The sequence below is a fragment of the Oncorhynchus mykiss genome, chromosome 7 (assembly GCF_057628025.1).
Source record: "Oncorhynchus mykiss isolate SJ-2025 chromosome 7, ASM5762802v1, whole genome shotgun sequence".
NCBI classification, from domain to species: domain Eukaryota; kingdom Metazoa; phylum Chordata; class Actinopteri; order Salmoniformes; family Salmonidae; genus Oncorhynchus; species Oncorhynchus mykiss.
In genome coordinates this window covers 54,014,673-54,038,462 of record NC_143028.1, presented here as the reverse complement: position 1 = coordinate 54,038,462, position 23,790 = coordinate 54,014,673, and the positions used below count along the sequence as shown (strand labels likewise).

Here is a 23,790-nt window from a genome sequence, read left to right as displayed (position 1 = left end):
ATGCTGGAATAGCCAGCGAGCAGAGCTGTAGACTCCACCCCCCCCTCCCTGCCTCCCTCTATCTCTCTATTTCTATCTCTCTCTCTGTTCCACACACACATAATGCTAGCCCACTATCTGACCACAGAGTGAGCTCAGTGAATTGTGGAAAGCATATTGTTTCTCCACATCTCTCCCTCTCTCTTTCACTCTTCCACAGGGGATCCTAAAAGACTGGACTATTTCTTCTTTGGATATCCTCCTCCTGCTTTGGGATTTAACTGAGAGTAGAGCAAGCTTTCTTTCTTTTTCTTTCCTGAAATGTTTTATCTTCTGGGGATTACCACAGAAATACCTCCTGTGTGCGTTTGAGCGTGAGTGTGTGTGAGTGTGTGTGCCCTGTGCCATGCCCACCCCTGGTCGTTTTGGGACTAACGGCAGTGGATCAGCATGAAGGGGGGTCACCATCAGCGGGGGTGCGGGTGTCAACACCTGTTCCGAAAAGTACTGGCTAAGTGTGGCTGCTGCTACGCCCGAGTTCGAGGTTGGTACATCTCTGCCTTATGTCCGTCATTTTCACCCAGCTACCTCTCTTCGCTTTAATGGTCTCAGATGAGATGGGAGTTTAGTTTGCTTTCTCAGTTATACTGTAGGTCAGATGGTCTGTGCAGCTGTGAAGTCTGTGTTTTTTGTTTCTGTAAACTTACACATGTTTGTCCGAGATGGTTTGAGATCAGATGATGAGATAGAATCAGCAGTGCTCCATCGATTGTTGGTTGATATTCAATCTGTTTTTAGGTCAGATAATACTAGCAAATGGGCACCATTAAGTATAGCCTATACTCTTCTTCACTGTCCAAATCTGTTGTTCTGTGATCAGATATTGAGACTGAGACACTGCTACAGCTATAGGCTGAGAGAATTTATCATTTTTATTGGGGTATTATGACTCATACTATTGTACTCTATTGGAATGAATGGCAGTAGAGGTATAATCCTGATTTTACTTATGCAGGAAAATAAAACAAAGGCGTGTGATATATCAGAAATTGTGTAATAGAACATTTTTGTCAACCTACAATATTGTCATATAATCATAAATACAGTTTATATGCATTTTATACAAATGTTCCATATAAATAGCTTCTAAAATATATGTAAACTGACCATAAATGTCTACATTTTTGTTTTCTTGAAAAGCTGAGAGTGCTGTTATATGATACAATATCAGTACTTGTTGTATTTACAACTTGTCCTAACATCTACTGATTTCCGCCAGTGTATGGCTGTGGATTCACTGCATTGTTTGAATGGAATGTTGACATATTGGCAATTCATTTGAAACATTCATGGAATCCTTCCTCTAAAACTGTCTGACTAGCTAGCTAACAAACATATAGTGCAGATAAATTCTTCAAATTCTTTATTTTACACAATATCTTACCACAGAAATGGCAACGATGGTTGACCAACTCCCTGACCAAAATGGCTGACCTTTATTCCATCATAAGAAGGTTCACCCAATTCTCGTATTCTAAGTCCTAATTCTATGGGGGCGACCTCTAGGAGGTGTGTGGTACGTCAGTGTCTCTATCTTTCTCTCACTCTTTCATTTTCTTTTTTTTGTCAGTCTGTCTGTCCTTCTCCCTCTTACCTCCTCATTCCTTTCCACTCTTCTCTCTTGTTCTCTCGGGGGAGAGACAGCTGACGATAATTGATGGTGATGTTTTGCTGAGACTCCAACTCCTCCAGAGGAAATGAAATGAAATGTCTTCGGGCCCTGGTTGTGTTCACTCTGCTCTGGGGTTTGCAGCAGACACATTGCTAGTCTCATGCGGACACGGGAAGCTGTGCAGAATGTGAAAATGCATCACGCTACACATCTAGTTAGAGAGACTATCAGTTAAATAAAGTTAGAACAGTGACATAATTATTGTATTCTCAGTAATATAGAGTTCAAACAAAAACAGTAACTATACAGCGCCTTCGGAAACTCTTCAGACCCCTTGACTTTTTCCACATTTACATTACAGCCTTATTCAAACATCTCATCAATCTACACACAATACCCCAAACAGATTTGTAGATTTTTTTTCTAATTTATTACAAATGAAAAACGTGAAATATCGCATTTGCAACAGTATTCAGAACCTTTACGCAGTACTTTGTTGAAGCACATACGGCAGTGATTACAGCATCGAGTCTTCTTGGGTATGACGCTACAAGCTTAGCACACCTGTATTTGGGGAGTTTCTCCCATTCTTCTCTGCAGATTCTCTAGTTCTGTCAGGTTAGATGGGTGCGTCGCTGCACAGATATCTTCATATCTCTCCAGAGATGATCGATTGGGTTCAAGTCCGGGCTCTGGCTGGGCCACTCAAGGACATTCACAGACTTGTCCTGAAGCCACTCCTGCGTTGTATTGGCTGTGTGCTTAGGGTCGTTGTGCTGTTGAAAGGTGAACCTTCACCCTAGTCTGAGGCCCTGAGCGCTCTGGAGCACGTTTTCATCAAGGACCTCTTTATACTTTTCTCCATTAATCTTTGCCTCGATCCTGACTACTCTCCCAGTCCCTGCCACTGAAAAACCTCCCACAGCACGATGCTGCCATGGTGCCAGGTTTCCTCCAGACGTGACACTTGGCATTCAGAAGTTATGCTTGGCATTCAGGCCAAAGAGTTCAGACCAGACAATATTGTTTCTCATGGTCTGAGAGTCTTTAGGTGTCTTTTGGCAAACAACAAGCTGGCTGTCATGTGCCTTTTACTGAGGAATGGCTTCTGTCTGTCATAAAGGCCTGATTGGTGGAGTGCTGCAGAGATTGTTGTCCTTCTGGAAGTTTCTCCCATCTCTACAGAGGAACTCTGGAGCTCTGTCAGAGTGATGACCGAGTTCTTGGTCACCTCCCTGACCAAGGCCCTTCTCCCCCGATTGCTCAGTTTGGCTGGGAGGCCAGCTCTAGGAAGAGTTTTGGTGTTTCCAAATTTCTTCCATTTAAGAATGATGGAGGCCACTATGTTCTTGGGGATCTTCAATTCTGTAGAAATGTTTTGGTACCCTTCCCCAGATCTGTGCCTCGACACAATCATGTCTCGGCGCTCTACGAACAATTCCTTCAACCTCATGGCTTGGTTTTTGCTCTGACATGCACCGTCAACTGTGAGACCTTATATAGACAGGTGTGTGCCTTTCCAAATGATGTCCAATCAATTGAATTTAACACAGGTGACTCCAATCAAGTTGTAGAAACATCTCAAGGATAATCAACAGAAACAGGATGCACCTGAGATCAATTCATAGCAAGGGTCTGAATAATTAAGTAAATCAAGTATTTCTGTTTATTACATTTAATACATTTGAAAACATTTCTAGAAAGCTGTTTTCGCTTTGTCATTTTGGGGTATTGTGTGTAGATTGCTCAATATTTTTTTTATTTAAAAAAAATATATTTTAGAATAAGGATGTAACGTAATGAAATGTGAAAAAAGTCAAGGAGTCTGAATACTTTCTGAAGGCACTGTATACAGTACTATTGGGTTTAAACTAAGGTTGCAAAATGTACATAGACACTGTGACTCTCTGCTCAGTGATGTAGGGTTGACATAGACACTGTGACTCTCTGCTCAGTGAAGTAGGTTTGACATAGACACTGTGACTCTTTGCTCAGTGATGTAGGGTTGACATAGACACTGTGACCCTTTGCTCAGTGATGTAGGGTTGACATAGACACTGTGACCCTTTGCTCAGTGATGTAGGGTTGACATAGACACTGTGACCCTTTGCTCAGTGATGCAGGGTTTACATAGACACTGTGACCCTTTGCTCAGTGATGTAGGGTTGACATAGACACTGTGACCCTTTGCTCAGTGATGCAGGGTTTACATAGACACTGTGACCCTTTGCTCAGTGATGCAGGGTTTACAGATATCCCGAGAGAGTCAGCGATACGCTCACATCTGGAAATGTGCAGTGTCTCGGAATGTGCTGCTTTCGGATCATTGGATCATGGAAACGCTGGAGTCACTGAGTCACTCTGCCGAACATTCCTTTCCCCCAAAAAGCTAGGCTTAAGCAACCCCCTGACCCCCCCAATACACACACAAACTCTGAACAGCTATCCCCCACCCCCCCCAAAAAAAACTGTTTCCGACAACTGAAAGGGGATTATGGAGCGCTGTGGTGAAGAAATGTTATGTTCATTATCGTCTGTTCACAGAAGCACAGAGCTGATGACTGCTGGATAGAAAAGTGCTGCTGTACTCTAACTGTGGGGCTACAGGTGCTGTATGGTAACTGTCCAGTTCTGTGGCACATATGGGGTGCAGGGTAGCCTAGTGGTTAGAGCGTTGGACTAGTAACTGGAAGGTTGCAAGTTCAAACCCCGAGCTGACAAAGCACAAATCTGTCGTTCCTGACCAGGCAGTTAACCCACTGTTCCTAGGCCACCATTGAAAAATAAGAATTTGTTCTTAACTGACTTGCCTGGTAAAATAAATAAATACATCTTCACATCAGAGAGTTGGTTGATGGTTGCAGATAGCATAATTGATTGCTGACCACTGTGGTCTATTAGTATGGTTTATGTAGAACATATTGTCTACATAGACCATTGTCTAAACATTGTGGTATTTGACCATTGTGATACTCTCTCCTCTTTCTTTCTCCCCAATTTCGTGGTATCCAATTGTTGGTAGTTACTGTCTAGTCTCATCGCTACAAGTCCTGTACGGGCTCGGGAGATACGAAGGTCGAGAGCCATGCGTCCTCTGAAACACAACCCAACCAAGCCGCACTGCTTCTTAACACAGCGCGCATCCAACCCGGAAGCCAGCCGCATCAATGTGTCGGAGGAAACACCGTACACCTAGCGACCTAAAAATGGTCAAATACTCCAGCCACCCTAGCCATAGACTGTTCTCTGTTTCCGCACAACAAGCGTTACCGGAGCACCAAGGCTAGGTCCAAGAGGCTTCTAAACAGCTTCTACCCCAGCTTCTTCCTTCACTGTAAAATACACCTGTTGTATTCGGCACATGTGACTAATACAAGACTAATACAATTTAATTAGATTTGAGAGGGAGAGCGAGAGAGCGAGAGAGAGAGATAGGGAGTTGAGGGGACAAACACACACCGGGGGGTTATGAAGGGAATCAAGGTCTAGAAACAACAGAAACACACAGAGAAAGAGAAAAGTAGGAGGTGGAAAGAAAGGAAAAGTAGAAGGCCTAACTGGCTCTAACCACTTTTCTCCCCTCATGTGTCCTAAGAGTGGAGGATGGAAAGCCAGATGAGAGAGTGGAAAGACAGAGGATAGAGAGAGGAAAGACAGAGGAGCGAGAGAGTAAAGACAGAGGAGAGAGAGAGAGAGGAAAGACAGAGAGAAATGACAGGCACTGTACCTGGCCCACCACAGGAGTCGCTAGTGACAAGGATATCCCTACCGGCCAAACCCCTCCCGGTCACGGCCGGCTGCAACAGAGCCTGGGCTCGAACCCAGAGTTTCTGGTGGCCTTAGACCACTGCACCACCCGGGAGGCCTGTACTCTCTCCTCTTTTTGACTAGAGGTCCTCTCAGTTCCTCAAAGCTCTGTCTTTGGCACAATTTAGCAGTGCTGTGAGCCTGCCCTGGCACAGAAACTGTACAGGAGAGCTCTCCTCTCCATGAGTTAGGGATGTCAGAGAGCTCCCTCCCTGCCAAAATATTTGTACTCTTGTAATCACGACTGTGTGTATGTGTGCGTGGGTTTGTTTAAGTGTGTGTACATGTTGAAGTGTGTTTGTACAGTGCAGAGATAATCTCCTCTCTCTTTCTGCCGACCCTGTTTTGATTCATTTCCTAATTTACCAAAGGCTAAATATAACGATACTGAGGCTTGAGGCATGTTTGAATGACAGATCTGCTGCCTGGCTGACTGAGGATTACATCCTCTATCCATCCTGCACACATCCTCAAATGCGAGCCAACGCACACACAAACACACATACGAATCTTCACGCAGATTGTCAACCGAACAACCTATTTGTGGAGCATGTTAACCTTTTAGCATGTCAGTGTAGATGAGACCTACGTACCTTATCAACAGCCAAACAGACAAACTATATAGTGCACTATATTTGACCAGGGCCCATAGGAATAGGGTTGCTTTTGGGACATGGACCTAGTTTTATTCATCAAAGTGCAGTGATGTACCATAGCAATAACTGCTCTGTGCCGTAGTGCAGTAGAGCTGATATACCAGGAGAAGATGGAGACTCCAGAATATCATGCTGTTATAATCTGACTTCTGACTGGGACCATCCACATCAACAAGATAATACTGATCAACCAGAGAGCTTAATGCCCACTGGTTGTGTGTCTGTGTGTGTGTGTGTGTGTGTGTGTGTGTGTGTGTGTGTGTGTGTGTGTGTGTGTGTGTGTGTGTGTTCGTGGGTGTGCCTGTGTGTGTCACATCTCCCAGTGTGGTTGTAAGTATATTTGCAAGTGTCTGTCTGCCTTTCCTCTTTTTCTGTGACAGTGTTTGGTTTGCACAGAGTGGTGTGTGCGCGCGGGGGAGTCAGTACTGTGCCGGGACAGATTACCACTCTCTCCCTCTGTCTGTCCCTGTTTCTCTCTCCCCCCCTCTTAAATCCTCTGTTGTTCCAGTTGCTCAGGCAGTGATTAAAGTGCAGTTCTATCCATGCTGCAGAGACAAAGTAGATGTGTGAAATGGGTAAACTAGGAAAGCATTATGTTAGGATGGCACTCTTACTATGCTGCCTTTCTCTCACTCATTCCACCTTGTTGTCTTTCAAAGCAAGTGACAGCATATCTCTTACACCCAGTGTCTCTTTGGTCCTGGCCACTGCACCATATATACACACGCACACGCACACGCACGCACACACGCACACGCACACGCACACACACACAGCATAGACTAAGCCATGATGATGATCTCAGTGTATTTTCAACCATCATTCCTCTTGGAAGATCTATCTTTCTCTACAGTAATTGTCATGTAGCCTGTCAGACAGTGACAAAGTGTTCCTGTTAATGTGACAGTGATAATTGGTGTTTTAAAAGAAACTGAGTGAGGTCACCATGGTGGTTTGATGCTCTGTTATACTGAGAGAGAGAGAGAGAGAGAGAGAGAGAGAGAGAGAGAGAGAGAGAGAGAGAGAGAGAGAGAGAGAGAGAGAGAGAGAGAGAGAGAGAGAGAGAGAGAGAGAGAGAGAGAGAGAGAGAGAGAGAGAGAGAGAGAGAGAGAGAGAGAGAGAGAGAGAGAGAGAGAGAGAGAGAGAGAGAGAGAGAGAGAGCGAGAGAGAGAGAGAGATCATTACAACACTGTATATAGACATAATATGACATTTGAAATGTATTCTTTTGGAACTTTTGTGAGTGTAATGTTTGTGAGTGTAATTCCTCTCTCTCTCTCTCTGTCTTTCCTCACTCTCTCCTCTGTCTTTACTCTCTCGCTCTCCTCTGTCTTTACTCTCTCGCTCTCCTCTGTCTTTCCTCTCTCTCTCCTCTGTCTTTCCACTCTCTCATCTGGCTTTCCATCCTCCACTCTTAGGATACATGAGGGGAGAAAAGTGGTTAGAGCCAGTTAGGCCTTCTACTTTTCATTTCTTTCCACCTCCTACTTTTCTCTTTCTCTGTGTGTTTCTGTTGTTTCTAGACCTTGATTCCCTTCACAACCCCCGGTGCGTGTTTGTCCCCACAACTCCCTATCCCTCTCTCTCCCTCTCATTATCAAAATCAAATCTAATCAAATTGTATTAGTCACATGCGCTGAATACAACAGGTGTAGATCTTACAGTGAAGGAAGAATCTGGGCTAGAAGCTGTTTAGAAACCTCTTGGACCTAGTCTTGGCGCTCCGGTAACGCTTGTCGTGCGGTAGCAGAGAACAGTCTATGGCTAGGGTGGCTATAGCATTTGAACATTTTAAGGGCCTTCCTCTGACACCGCCTGGTATAGAGGTCCTGGATGACGGGAAGCTTGGCCCCAGTGATGTACTGGGCCGTACGCACTACCCTCTGTAGTGCCTTGCGGTCGGAGGCCGAGCAGTTGCCATACCAGGCAGTGATGCAACCAGTCAGGATGCTCTCGATGGTGCAGCTGTAGAACCTTTTTAGGATCTGAGGACCCATGACAAATATTTTTAGTTTCCTGAAGGGGAATTGGTTTTGTCGTGCCCTCTTCATGACTGTCTTGGTGTGTTGGACCATGTTAGTTTGTTGGTGATGTGGACACCAAGGAACATGAAGCTCTCAAGCTGCTCCGCTACAGCGCCGTCGATGAGAATGGGGGCGTGCCCGGTCCTCTTTTTCCTGTAATACACAATCATCTCCTTAGTCTTGCTCACGTTGAGGGAGAGGTTGTTGTCCTGGCACCACACGGCCAGGTCTCTGACCTCTTCCCTATAGGCTGTCTCGTCTTTGTCGGTGATCAGGCCTACCACTGTTGTGTCATCGGTAAACTTAATGATGATGTTGGAGTCTTCCCTGGTTGTGCAGTCATGAGTGAACAGGGAGTACAGGAGGGGACTGAGCACGCACCCCTGAGGGGCCCCTGTGTTGAGGATGTGTTGTTACCTACCCTTAACACCTGGGGGCGGCCCGTCAAGAAGTCCAGGATCCTGTTGCAGAGGGAGGTGTTTAGTCCCAGGGTCCTTAGCTTATTGATTGGAGTAGGGTTTTCTGACCAGCCTTTCAAAGCACTTCCTGGCTACAGACATGAGTGCTATGGGTCAGTAGTCATTTAGGCAGGTTACCTTAGTGTTCTTGTGCACAGGGACTATGGTGGTCTGCTTAAAACATGTTGGTATAACAGACTCGGACAGGGAGAGGTTGAAAATGTCAGTGAAGACACTTGCCAGTTGTTCAGCGCATGCTCTCAGTACACGTCCTAGTAATCCGTTTGGCCCTGCGACTTTGTGAATGTTGACCTGTTTAAAGGTCTTACTCACATTGGCTGTGGAGAGCGTGGTCACAGTCTTCCGGAACTGCTGGTGCTCTCATGGATGTTTCAGTGTTATTTGCCTCGAAGCGAGCATAGAAGTAGTTTAGCTCGTCTGATAGGCTCGTGTCACTGGGCAGCTCTAGGCTGTGCTTCCCTTTATAGTCTGTAATGGTTTGCAAGCATTGCCACATCCGACGAGCATCAGAGCCGGTGTGGTATGATTCGATCCTAGTCCTGTTTTGACACTTTGCCTGTTTGATGGTTCGTCGGAGGGCATGGCAGGATTTCTTATAAGCTTCCGAGTTAGTGCCCCGCTCCTTGAAAGCGACAGCTCTAGCCTTTAGCTCAATGCTGATGTTGCCTGTAATCCATGGCTTCTGGTTGGGGTCACTGTGGGAATTTCATCATCGATGCATTTATTGATGATACCATTGCCTGATGTGGTGTACTCCTCAATGCCATCGGAGGAATCCCAGAACATATTCCAGTCTGTGCTACCAAAACAGTCCTGTAGCTTAGCATCTGCTTCATCTGACCACTTTTTTATTGATCAAGTTTAATTTTTGTTTGTAAGCAGGAATCAGGAGGATAGAATTATGGTCAGAGTTGCCAAATGGAGGGCGAGGGAGAGCTTTGTACGCATCTCTGTGTGTGGAGTAAAGGTGGTCTAGAGTTTTTTCCCTCTGGTTGCACATTTAACATGCTGATAGAAATTTGGTAAGACGGATTTAAGTTTCCCTGCATTAAAGTCTCCGGCTACTAGGAGCGCCGCCTCTGGGTGAACGTTTTCCTGTTTGCTTATGGCGAAATACAGCTCATTCAGTGTGGTCTTAGTGCCAGCATCAGTCTGTGGTGGTATGTAGACAGTTATGAAAAATACAGATGAAAACTCTCTAGGTAGATAGTGTGGTCTACAGCTTATCATGAGATACTCTACCTGAGGTGAGCAAAACCTCAAGACTTCCTTAGATATCATGCACCAGCTGTTATTTACAAATACACATAGTGCGCAGCCCCTTGTCTTACCAGATGCTGCTGTTCTGTCCTGCTAATACAGCGTATAACCAGCCAGCTGTATGTTGATAATGTTGTCGTTCAGCCACGACTCCGCGAAGCATAAGATATTACTGTTTTGAATGTCCCGTTGGTAGTTTAATCTTCCGCATAGGTCATTGATTTTATTTTCATAAAGATTGCACGTTTGCTAGCAGAATGGAAGGAAGTGGGGTTCATTGGATCGCCTACAAGTTCTCAGAAGGCAGCCTGCCCTCTGGCTCCTTTTTCTCCGCCTTCTATTCACACAAATGAAGGGATCTGGGCCTGTTCCCGGGGGCTCGTCGGACTCTTTAAAGAAAAAAAGGATTCTGCTAGTCCGTGGTGAATAATTGCAGTTCTAATGCCCAGAAGTTATTTTCGGACATAAGAGACAGTAGAAGCAACATTATGTACAAAATAAGTAAAAAAAGAAGTTACAAACAACGCAAAGAAACAAATAAAAAACACAATTGGTTAGGAATACGTAAAACGTCAGCCTTGTTCTCCGGCGCCATCTTATCTTATCTCTCTACCCCCCCTCTCTCTCCTCTCTCTGTGTTAACCATTACCTCTCCCCCAACACCCCAGTGACCCAACCTGTTCTGTTCCTCCTCCGTCTCCCTTGTTTATTAACCTGAGACAGAGAGTCAAAACAGAACCATATTCTCTCTTCCTTACATCTCAATCCCTCACTTTCTCTCTCTGTCTCTCTCACTTTCTCTCTGTCTCTCTTACTCTCTCATCCTCTCTCTCTTTATCTCCCCTCTTCTCCCAGTTTATCTAAGAAGATGTAATGTGACTTTCTATATGTTGATGTGAACATTGTTCAGCAGCTGTTGTCTATCAGTGATGTCAGGGTCAGAGACGCCATCATTTTTGGGGGATAAATAGGCAGGAATGCCTGGTGATGTTAGTGCATTCCCAGCTAGTGCATCTGGTCCTTGGAAGTTGTGGGAACGTACATTTTAGGTTTCCCATAGGTTCTGGGAACAAAGCCATACATTTCCTGACCATTAAAACTGAACGTTTTTTTTTACTTTCTGAGAATGGAAGGGACAATTTAGCCTCTTCTGGTAATGTACATGTTTAGGTTGCAGGGAGGTTCTGAGAATGTTCTACTGTGGTTCTCTATGGTTCCCTGAATGGTTTTATTACCGTTCTGAGAATGGAGATAATAAGTTATTTGAACATGATTAAAAAACATTCTGAGAACATTTTATAAATCTAGTGAACGTTTTGAACAAAATTGTAATGTATTTAAAAAAAAAAAACTTTCAATGAATGTTTCAACAAGACTTTCAATTACACTGCTAACTTAGTTTGGGTTAACTGTTTTGAACACCAAGGACAGATAGGACACATGGAAATGAATTAGCTTTGTCATTAATCATGCAAACACATTCATTTTTTATTATGGCATGGTCGTCAGTGAGATTCAAACCTATGATCTTCTGTTCTCTATGTTCTGTTCTGCGCTACCAGGATGTAGCTACCGTGCCATGTTTTTTTTTTAACTCATACAAAGCTGCTCATTTTAATCTATTCAAACGGACCCAATTTCAAAGAAATTCTTGTGTGTTTTTTTGGAATCTTGTCTTAATGTTCTGAGAACATCACTTTAAATAGAACAATGAGAAAACCTGCAGAAAATGTTATGCAGAAGTACTGAAATTCCCACAGAAGAACATTGTTTCTTAACATTCTCTGAACGTTCAAGATCGTCACTTTAAACAGAACCACGAGGAAACCTGTAGGAAACGTTATGCTGAAGTATTGAAATTCCCACAGAAGAACATTGTTTCTTAACATTCTCTGAACGTTCAAGATCATGACTTTAAACAGAACCACGAGGAAACCTGTAGGAAACGTTATGCTGAAGTATTGAAATTCCCACAGAAGAACATTGTTTCTTAACATTCTCTGAACGTTCAAGATCATGACTTTAAACAGAACCACGAGGAAACCTGTAGGAAACGTTATGCTGAAGTATTGAAATTCCCACAGAAGAACGTTGTTTCTTAACATTCTCTGGAATGTTTGACAACATTCCCAATGTCAAACCAGTTGGAGAACATTCCTAGAACATGACCAAAAATATAATTAAATGTAACCATGTTTGAACGTTTAGGAAATGTTCTGTTAAAGTAATGAAATGCCAAGAAAATAGCCTTATTTTGTCATGTTCCTTAAATGTGCTGAGAATGTTCCAAAGCCAAGCAATATCCTGCAACATTCCCAGAAAGTTGTGGGAAGGTTGTATGCAAAATAACCATAGGACAATCAAGCTCTTACCAATCTCTAAGAAAAACAGTTTTCAGAACTTTATGTGCTAGCTGTGTTCTCTCTTTGTCATCATCTTATAAGGCAGAATCAAGACCCCTCCTTTCATGATGGAAAAATCTATATTAGTAGTTTTAATAGCTCACAATTGAAAGCAATTCAAGCAAATTCAACTGAATTCGGAGGCTGGTGATATTTTTATACTGTACTTATCAAGGCCACTGTCTTTTCCTCGAATTTGCTCACAAAATTTGCCACTCACACAAACTTTTATTTTCTTTCTCTCCCTCATCCTCTCTTCCCACTTTTCATTAGGCTCAAAATTCAGTGAACTGTATACAAACACAAAGTGAGAAAGACTATATGTTATGAAAATGTTTGGGAAAATGTGATCGGAAACACACTCAAATCAAATCAAATGTATTCGTACATCAGCTGGTATCTCAAAGTGCTGTACAGAAACCCAGCCTAAAACCCCAAACAGCAAGCAATGCAGGTGTAGAAGCACGGTGGCTAGGAAAAACTCCCTAGAAAGGCCAAAACCTAGGAAGAAACCTAGAGAGGAACCAGGCTATGAGGGGTGGCCAGTCCTCTTCTGGCTGTGCCGGGTGGAGATTATAACAGAACATGGCCAAGATGTTCAAATGTTCATAAATGACCAGCATGGTCAAATAATAATAATCACAGAAGTTGTTGAAGGTGCAGCAAGTCAGCACCTCAGGAGTAAATGTCAGTTGGCTTTTCATAGCCGATCATTAAGAGTATCTCTACCACTCCTGCTATCTCTAGAGAGTTGAAAACAGCAGGTCTGGGACAGGTAGCACGTCCGGTGAACAGCTCAGGATTCCATAGCCGCAGGCAGAACAGTTGAAACTGGAGCAGCAGGCGGACTGGGGATAGCAAGGAGTCATCATGCCAGGTAGTCGTGAGGCATGGTCCTAGGGCTCAGGTCCTCCGAGAAAGAGAAGGAAAGAGAGAAAGAGAGAATTAGAGAGAGCATACTTAAATTCACACAGGACACCGGATAAGACAGGAGAAGTACTCCAGATATAACAAACTGACCCTAGCCCCCGACACAAACTACTGCAGCATAAATACTGGAGGCTGAGACAGGAGGGGTCAGGAGGCACTGTGGCCCCATCTGATGATACCCCCAGACAGGGCCAAACAGGAAGGATATAACCCCAGCCACTTTGCCAAAGCACAGCCCCCACACGACTAGAGGGATATCTTCAACCACCAACTTACCATCCTGAGACAAGGCTGAGTATAGCCCACAAAGATCTCCGCCACGGCACAACCCAAGGGGGGACGCCAACCCAGACAGGAAGATCACATCAGTGACTCAGCCCTCAAAGAGAATTTAGCATCTCTGACTCCTAAACTACTGCAGCACATAAACTCTGACTAATTACCCAGTCTATGTATGTGTGTGTGTGTGTGTGTGTGTGTGTGTGTGTGTGTGTGTGTGTGTGTGTGTGTATATGAGGTCATCACTGCCGGTAAGTGTATAAATAAACCTGATACAAAGTAACTAAAAAGGAAATGATGGTGGTGAAGTGTGGCTTTCAGACTTTCCTAATGCACACTAACTGTTTATGATAAGGGCCTGGAGTTTTTCCTTTTCTTGAACAACAACCCACTGGGCACAGACGTCATTTCAACGTCTAGTTTTGATTTACATTTGGTTGAGTTGTCAACTAACATGAATTCATTGTGAAATCAACAAAAAGGTTAGGCTAAAAGTTGGGTGAAAAAATATTAAATTCCCTTAAACTGATTACTCTTTTCAAATCCAATCAGTTTCCCATGATGATTCAACGTCATCACATAGAATTTTGAGATTGAAATGACATGGAAACAATGTGGATTGAACCAGGTCACAAAAACAAACAGTCCTGTTTTATTTGGGGGAACCAGATTAAGGATCATTATCAGATTAAATTACTCAGGCTCATGTGAAACCAGAATGATTATGTTCGGTGTATAAAACACAGTATAATCCCTCGCTTTCTAGGGATGTACAGTGACAGTTCTGTACCCTTTTTGGCCTATGAGCAGAGTTAATACTAATCGGATGGGAGAGGATAGGAAAGGGTTAAATTGTTCTATAACAGATTCATAGTTTGCTGATGAGAGCAGTGTGCACTGAGGGGTATTTGCCTTGGCAGCTTTCCGACAGGAAGTTCAGAGCAGCTAGCCATAGGAGCCATCACAGCCCAACAGTCCACAGTTTACTGCAGTGGGGATGACCTCATCTAAAGGCACAGTTTTCTTTTAAAATAGACACAAATTATTTAATCGAAATTCATAACAGGCCAAACAGGAAGGATATAACCCCACCCACTTTGCCATTACACTATTTTGTATTACACTATTTTCATCACAATGTATTTTGTGTGTATTACACAACTTTCTTTCTTTATAATGCATTTGTTCGGGTACATTACACAAGTTCCAATTTGTTGTTGCTAACATTAGCTAGGTGGCTAACATTAGTTAGGCTAGCTAGGTGGCTAACGTTAACTAGGCTAGGGGTTAAGATTAAGGTTAGGGTAAGGTTTAGGGGTTAAGGTTATGGTTAGGTAACATGCTAGCTAAGTAGTTAAAGGGTTAAGTTTAAGGTTAGGAGTTAGGTTAAAGGGTTAAGGTTAGGATTATGGGGAAGGGTTAGGTAACATGCTAAGTAGTTGCACAGTAGCTAACAAGTAGTAAGCAGTGGCAAAGTTGCTAATTAGCTAAAATGCTAACGTTTTCCATGATTCGAACACACAACCTTCCGGTTGCTAGACATTCGTGTTGAAAGCCTACCCATCCTCCCAGACCAACCTCCCTCCTATTGTTTCGGTCTTAAGTTACCTACTGTCTTCTATGATTGAAATTCACTGTATAGGAAATTGTGTACTGCCCATGAAAAATGTGCAGTTTTATAGCTAATCTCATGCTATTTCACACGTTTTGCCATGAAGCTGAGAGACAATGTTGCGGTTTTACAGCTCAAGGATTCTTGAAAGATGGGACAATATCAAATATTGTGTTAATATTAACAACATTTGAAACATATATTTTGATAGACCAAAGCATTTACTATCAAACCAACCTCCTAATTATATATTTTTTTCTTCATATAATGCAATTACAATAACTGAATTTATGTCAACTCCGTCACACAATAAAAGGCATTTCATTTCTACAATTATTCTTTAAAGTCACAGAGGGCTTTTGCAAGAAACTACATACAATCATGTGCCACCTCAGATTAGTCCTTTTTGTAAATGTATATATGATCATTTGTTTAAGATTTTTCTTCTTCTCTGTAATACTACTAGCCACAGAGCAATTTGGTTTTAACCAGCCCAGATACTTTTCCAATCTCTAAACTTCATAACTAGCTACCAAGAAGACATTTAAGGCTATCAATCAAGTTTGAGTAGCTAGCTTGCCTAACTTTATTAGCTGGCATGCCTACTGGCAAGGTTAGTAGACTTAAGAAAAGCAAGCAATTACTAAATGTACTGGTTCAACCTTTACCCAGATTTAAGCAAAAAACACAGGTCAGGAGGATACAGACAGCTCAAGAGGTATGCTTAGACATGCAGAAAATTACAAATATTTTTTATATAGAATTAAGCATAATGTTTATGGCTCTAGATTGCAGGAAAAAAAAATTGACGACCCCACAGCCATCCTGACATACTTTGTAAGTCATTGGTCTCTGACCCTGTTATCACACCCCACATATTTCCAAAGAGATTTGGTTTGACTTTGGAGCCAATTCAACTCTAACCAGTATGGCTGATCTAAACAGCCCTGTGAAAAAGGTAAATTTGTCACATATTTCCATGGCTACTGTCTGTAGTAGGTAAACTTTAGGACTACATTTCTCCATTTGTGAGGATCCATGTGTAGTGTTATGCTGTCGAGTAAGTAGGTGAACTGTAGATAAGGGTTTTGCCTGGCTATAAGTGAACATAACCATGTGTAACTGTATGCTGAGTAACACAGGGCTTTATATGGGTAATAGTAGTCCTGTCCTCTTTCTCTTTAGACTGGGAAGACCCCTTTTACCATGGTTGTCTGAGAGCAGGGCCCTACCTTAAGTAGGTCACAAAAGTGGATCCCATCTTTCTGTGTGTGTGTCTGTGTGTGTGTACAGTTGAAGTTGGAAGTTTACATACAATTTGGGGCATTGTTCATTTGGAAGTCCCATTAGCAACCAAGCTTTAACTTCCTGACTGATGTCTTGAGATGTTGCTTCCATATATCCACCTAATTTTCCTGCCATCTATTTTGTGAAGTGCGCCAGTCCCTCCTGCAGCAAAGCACCACCACAACATGATGCTGCCACCCCCGTGCTTCACGGTTGGGACGGTGTTCTTCAGCTTGCAAGCCTCCCCTTTTTTTCCTCCAAACATAATGATGGTCATTATGGCCAAACAGTTCTATTTTTGTTTCATCTATTTGAATTAAAGGGCTTCCTAAAGATACAGTGAGCTCCAAAGTATTGGGACAGTGACACGTTTGGTTGTTTTGGCTCTGCACTCCTGCAAGCATATTATTGCGTCAAATTCACTTATGTGCATTAAAGTAGAAAAAAGTAAAGTATTGGGTCCCATATTCATAGCACACAATGACTACATCATGCTTGGGACATTTGTGGATGCTACTATGATAACAGATTATCCTTAATGAATCGTGAATAATGATGAGTAAGAAAGTTACACACACACAAATATCATACCCCCAAGACATGCTAACCTCTCACCATTACAATAACAGGGGAGGTTAGCATTTTTCAGCTGGGGACTCCAAATGACTCAATACATTATTTACCATGAATTTCTATTGGGCACATTAGAATTTGAAACACAACCAAAACAAACAGCAAATGCATCCAACAATTTGTAGAGTCACAAGCGTGATGTAGTCATTGCCTGCTAAGAATATGGGACCAAATATTTAACTTTGTACTTCTTTAATACACATATAAGTGTATTTGTCCCAATACCTGCTACACTTGTGAGTAACACGTTTTGGTTTATTTCATACTGTCATTTACAATGTTTTTCCCCGAATTTTGTCATTGTCTTTTGTTTGGAGCGCTTCTTGTGAGCAATGAGGATGTGTCTGTTTTCTCTGTCCTCTTAATGTTGATTCAGCGTGCGCACCTGAGCATGCACAGAAGTAGACTAACTAGCCTGCTGCGAGCAAATGTATGAAAGAACCCATTTGGCGTTGTCTGATTTCTTATTGACTTAACTCACCACCACTAATAAGCTGAGATTCTCAGTCATTTTTTCTTCATCTCACACAGTAACACGGAACCCAAACCTGCTGCGCATGCTCCATTGTGCACTATCGTGCATAAATTTATTTTGTCCCCCTACACCAAACTCGATCACGACACGCAGGTCAAAATATCAAAACAAACTCTGAACCAATTACATTAATTTGGGGAGAGGTCGAAAAGCATTAAACATGTATGGCAATTTAGCTTGTACTTGCTAGCTAATTTGTTATTTTACCTGAAATGCACAAGGTCCTCTACTCCAACAATTAATCCACACATAAAACGGCCAACCGAATCATTTCTTGTCATCTCTCCTCCTTACAGGCTATTTCATCTTGGAACTTATATGGTGATTGGCATCTACACTTTCATAGTATTACCACGACAACCGGCAAAACATTTAGCCTTTCAATCACCCACGTGGGTATAACCAATGAGGAGATGGCACATGGGTACCCGCTTCTATAAACCAATGAGGAGATGGGAGAGGAAGAACTTGCAACGTGATCTGCGTCAGAAAGAGAAAGGATTTCTATTTCAGCCCTTGGCATTGCAGACGCTAGTTGGCGGGCGAGAGCAGTGCAGGTGCAATAATTGAATAACATGGATTTCTAAATTTATTTTGCGACGCTCACACAAGTGACGTATCCGGTCTGGTCAGCATGTAAGTCAACGAAGTCAGTTTTTTCAAATAAAATCCATTCCTCACAGTAGGCTAGGCTATTTGAAAAATATTTCCAACACTCTCCCCCTTGATAATCACCAGGCCTTAGTATAAAATAGCAAAATGCCATGCTCTGAGGATCCCATATATTCAGTGGAAACGTCATAAAACACCTGAACATATTTTCCTTTGGGCAAAAACAGATGTGTATGTCCCGAGCTCACTGGAATAGGCTAGCTGCTACAATGTTACAAGTTCGCTAGGGACAGCTTCGGGCCAGACTCTCATGTATAGGCTACAGACATTGGGCTGGACGCTCACTCAGTTGATTGATTTAATACGGTGTTGCACTTCACTAGCGATAGTTCAAGTCAAGACAGATACAAAGGGAGGCAGACAGGCAGAGTAAAGAGGTGAATGTGATTGAAAGAACCTGCATTTTCATCATCTATTTTTATTTGTTGGCTTTATGTATTTTTACTTAGTTGTCAAGGAAGTTATAGGCCTACTGCTACATTGGCCTAGGGCTAGGCTATCTCATAGTTCCATGCACTTATTTCAACCTCCATTGCTCACAGGAAGCAAACGGAGGAGGTGCTCTGTCTCAAAAGCCAGGGACCTGTAAGAAATAGGCATAACCTTGGGAGCAAAAGCTGCATTCGGACATAACAAACTCCAAACAGGAATGCTGTACTGATAGTGTGTGGAGATCTCCAACGCGCTTGGCCGATGCCAAGGCCATGAGCAGGGCATTATTGTAGGAAAGGACCTTCAGCACCACAGACTCCAGTGGTTCAAACGAAGGCTTACACAGAACATCCAGGACCAAAGCCAGGTCCCAGGTTGGTGACATAGGCTTAGACACTGGTCTGAGTCACCAGATTCAACAACAGACCCTCCTGACGGACACTATCTACGGTGGCCTGAATCAAGTCCACCGGAGGAAACACATAGAGCAGGGTCCGAGGCCACTGACATGCCAAAGCATCCGTTCCCAACGGAGTGCCCAGTTCCCCCATTGAGAAGAACAGACAACAATGCACATTTTCTCGCAATGAGTGAATATCTATGTCAGCCCTGGCTAACTGGTCCCATATCTAGACAACCACCAGTCTCCACTCCGTAGAGATACGACCCCCCCCCCCCCCCCCCCCCCGCTCCATAAGAGCAGATAATGGGCCAGGTTCAGCAAAGAGAGAAACCCCATCCTTACTGCCTGTTTATGTGCACCACTGTCCTGTTATCTGACCTTACAAGGAGCCAACGCCCTTAGGCACGACAGGGATACCATGAGCAACCGATGTCAGTGGCGAGATGCGTCCAGACTTGAAGCAATCACTCAGCTCTGAAACAGATGCATACACAGCAGTCCCAGATGCACCACAGCTGTCATAAAGGCCATCAGACCAAATAACTGCAGCCACAAACGAAAAGGCACCGAGTTCCCCAGCTGAAACTGTGCCAGACAGAGCTGGAATGCGACCCTCTTTGTTGCGACAAAAATGCATGCTTCAGAACCAAGTTCAGAACAAGTCCCAGATGCTGAGCTAGAGTCAAAACAGCTTTTCTTGTGATTCATTGTGAACCCCAGAGGCTGAATACGGAAAACTAGTGTGGCAGTGTGGAGTTCCACCTGTTCCCTCAATTACAGCCAATCGTCCAGATAAGCCCCACCGGTGCAAAATCCGCTTCCACCACCATAGAAAAGTAATGACAGGGAAACTAAGCTTCCTGAAGCATTGGGGTTTTTCAGACAATTGCGTTGAAATAGGTTAATTACTCCAGGCTTTGATCAGCACAGTGTACACTAGTGGCACCTGCTGGTCAAAAGTATTTAGAGCAGCCACATGATTATAGATGCTGTCCCACTGATACCAAACCAATCAGGTGGTTGTTCAAGGAAATTAAGCTTTGGACGTCATTGATCACGTGCTTCCGATAAAATGATACAGTCATCGGCACACTGCTTCGAAGTACACTGCTTAGCGATTTTGACACGTATCTCGGCGCTCCAGCATCAAACGTAACATAACTGTAGAAAAGGTGCAAGGATTAGGGACAGCTCGAAAGGCAGGACCAGAAACTTGTAGGCCACACCCTCAAAATGAAACCTTGTCTGTGGGAAGGCTGTATAAATGATCCTCTTAAGGATCCGCCCCTTTTAAAAAAAATTGTGCCTAAAATGACATACCCAAATCTAACTGCCTGTAGCTCAGGACCTGAAGCAAGGATATGCATATTCTTGGTACCATTTGAAAGGAAACACTTTGAAGTTTGTGGAAATGTTAAAGGAATGTAGGAGAATATAAACAATTAGATCTAGTAAAAGATAATACAAGGAAAAAAAAACTTTTTTTGTGCCATCATCTTTAAAATGCAAGAGAAAGGCCATAATGTATTATGCCAGCCCAGGTGCAATTTAGATTTTGGCCACTAGATGACAGCAGTGTATGTGCAACGTTTTAGACTGATCCAATGAACCATTGTATTTCTGTTCAAAATGTTGCAAGACTGTGGACTCTCCTCAGACAATAACATGGTATTCTTTCACTGTAATAGCTACTGTAAATTGGACAGTGCAGTTGGATTAACAAGAATTTAAGCTTTCTGCCAATATCAGATATGTCCAGGGAATTTCTTGTTACTTGCAACCTTGTGCTATTCACATTAGCCAACATTAGCTCAACTGTCCCTCAGGGGACCCACCAATCCTGAAGATGACTAAATGAAAAAGCACATCCTTCAGATCTATGGATGTGAACCAATCTTTGGTCAGGTTGGATGGGGAGCGTTGTTGCACAGCTGTTTTCAGGTCTGTCCAGAGCTGTTTGATTTGGTTCAAGTCTAGGGTCTGGCTGAGTCACTCAAGGACATTCAGAGACTTGTCCCGAGGCCACTCCTGCGTTGTCTTGACTGTGTGCTTAGGGTCGTTTTCCTGTGCAAAGGTGGACCTTCGCCCCAGTCTGTGGTCCTGTGCACTCTGGAGCAGCTTTTCATCAAGGATCTCTCTATACTTTGCTCCGTTCATCTTTCCCTCGATTCTCACTAGTCTCCCTGTCCCTGCCGCTGAAAAAATGTCCCCACAACATGTTGCCACCACCATCCTTCAACGTAGCGATGGTGCCAGGTTTCCTCCAGACATGACACTTGAAATTCAGGCCAAAGAGTTCAATATTGGTTTCAGCAGACCAGAGAATCTTGTTTCTCATGTTCTGAGAGTCCTTTAGGTGCCTTTTGGCAAACTCTAAGCAGGCTGTCATGCGCATTTTACTGAAGAGTGGCATCTGTCTGGCCATTCTACCATGAAGGCCTGATTGTTGGAGTCCTGCAGAGATGGTTGTACTTCTGGAAGGTTCTCCCATCTTCACAGAGGAACTCTGGAGCTCTGTCAGAGTGACCATCGGGTTCTTGGTCACCTCCCTGACCAAGGCCCTTTTCCGAATGCTCAGTTTGGCCGGGCAGCCAGCTCTAGGAAGAGTCTTGGTGGTTCCAAACTTCTTTTATTTAAGAATGATGGAGGTCACTGAGTTCTTGGGGGCCTTTCAATGTTGCAGAAATGTTTGGTACCCTTCCCCAGATCTGTTGCTCATCACAATCCTGTCTTGGAGTTCTACATACAATTCCTTCGACCTCGTGGCTTAGGATTTGCTCTGACATTCACTGTCAACTGTGGGACCTTTTATAGACAGGTGTGTGCCTCGGACTCCAATCAAGTTGTAGAAACATCTCAAAGATGATCAATGGAAACCGGATGCACCTGAGCTCAATTTTGAGTCTTATACCAAGGGGTCTGAGTACTTATGTTAATAAGGTATTTATGCATTTTATTTTAAATACATTTTCAAAAAATTATAAAACCTTTTTTTGCTGTGTCATTATGGGCTATTGTGTGTAGATTGATCAGGAAAACAATTAATTTAATTAATTTTAGAATAAGGCTGTAATGTAATGTCTGAATACTTTCTGAATGCACTGTAAAAACATTTACAATACATTCCGTTCTCAGCATCAACAAAACTCTCTCGATCCTCAATCTTGTTAAGTGTGTTCAGGTGTGTTGCCCTCTAATTGGCCACACATCTTAATGTGTGCTTGTTTCCTTTGAAATGGAGTCTGTTTGAATAGACCAAAATGAATGTATGTGTAAAGAAACATTGTATTCTAGCTCCATCATGATGATGCAGTGGACTAATTTCATGGATAGAAAACAGAAGATTGTAGGTTTGAATCTCACTGCTGTCGTGTCACAATAAAAAATAAATGTGTTTGCATGATTAAAGCCCAAGGAAATTAATTTCCATGTGTCCTATCTCTGATTGGAGTAAAAAAAAGTTAACCGAAAATAAGATAGCAGTGTTATTAAAACTCGTATTGAAATATTTAGTAAAAGGAAGTTTAAAAGAAACTCAAAATAACCTACAGTTTCTGTTCTCAGAGCATTAATAAAACTTCCCAGGAAAACTTTCAAGGAACCAGAGTAAAACGTTCTCAGAACCTCCTTGCAACCTAAAAATAAAAGATCCCTGAACAGATGAAATCTCCACTTTAAAAAAACGTTCAGTTTTAACGGTCAGGAAACGTATGGCTTCATTCCCACAACCAATGTGAAACCAAAACATACATTTCCACAACTTCCAAGAAACCAAATGTGCTAGCTGGGTATAAATTAAAAGTGACCAGTACCAGAGAAATGGCCATGTTATTAACAGTGTAACCGCCAATGCGGTGTCTCCTAAAAATGGCTATGTCAGACTTCTACAGAAGATCTGTCTCAGCTTTTCTCTGGGCCACTGATACCCCATTTCTATGATTACAGCTTAAATCAATATGCTGGCGGTACATAGTTAGGAGTCTGGGAGGTGGCCAAAGTGGCAGCAAAGAGCCACAAAGAGCTTAAACCACTGCTAAGATCAGCAGAACAAAATCAAACGTTAATGTTGGGGCTTCCTAATCAGAGCCGTGTGTTTGAGATCATACTCTTTTCCATAGTCTAAAGGCTTCGTTAATGGAATTCATTCTGTGGTGTGAGTGAGTGACAGCACTTGTATTAGCCCACTAATGCTAAGTTAGGAGTACAGGAAACAATGGTTAGGATAGAATGAGTGATCGGGGCTGGCTTTGGCTGTCATGATTTACATCAGCTGCTTTTCCATCACTACAAGACAGACTTACAGACAGAGTGTCTCAGTCAGCTTGCTCTTGCTGACGATGTGTTTTCTCAAGGCCTCATTAGTCTCCCAAGAAAACTCTCCTCTCAAACTATTTTACTGTGTGTTCGTCCCTCCACCTCCTGCCTCTCAATTCCTCTCACTCTTTCTCACTCCTTTTCCCCTTAGTACCTCTTCCTTTCCTCGTTTTCACTGTCATTACAATGTCTCACTGGAATCCAAATATACAGTGGGGTCAGCCAGTGTATACCATTCTGTAAACACCAACTCCTTACCCCCTGAGAGAGAAGACAGGGTGGGCCGGGCTCAACCCAACACGGCATGAGTTTAAAACTCATATCCACACTCTCTTTGAGGACATATACAGTATGTGTTAACATAAACCTCCTCCAATATGTTTACCCCTTTCTCCCTGCAGACCCACTCCACAC

The 23,790-nt window shown here is 43.0% G+C and overlaps 1 protein-coding gene across 1 annotated transcript in view; it reads left to right on the top strand.

Moving 5' to 3' along the window:
• Positions 1–23,790, top strand: part of LOC110528116 (rho guanine nucleotide exchange factor 25) — a 38,448-nt gene continuing 14,658 nt past the window's right edge. The window contains exon 1 of the mRNA XM_021609937.3: positions 1–523. Within this exon, the coding sequence (XP_021465612.1) occupies positions 430–523 (94 nt within the window). The 5' untranslated portion in view covers positions 1–429. The remainder of the gene's footprint in view (positions 524–23,790) is intronic.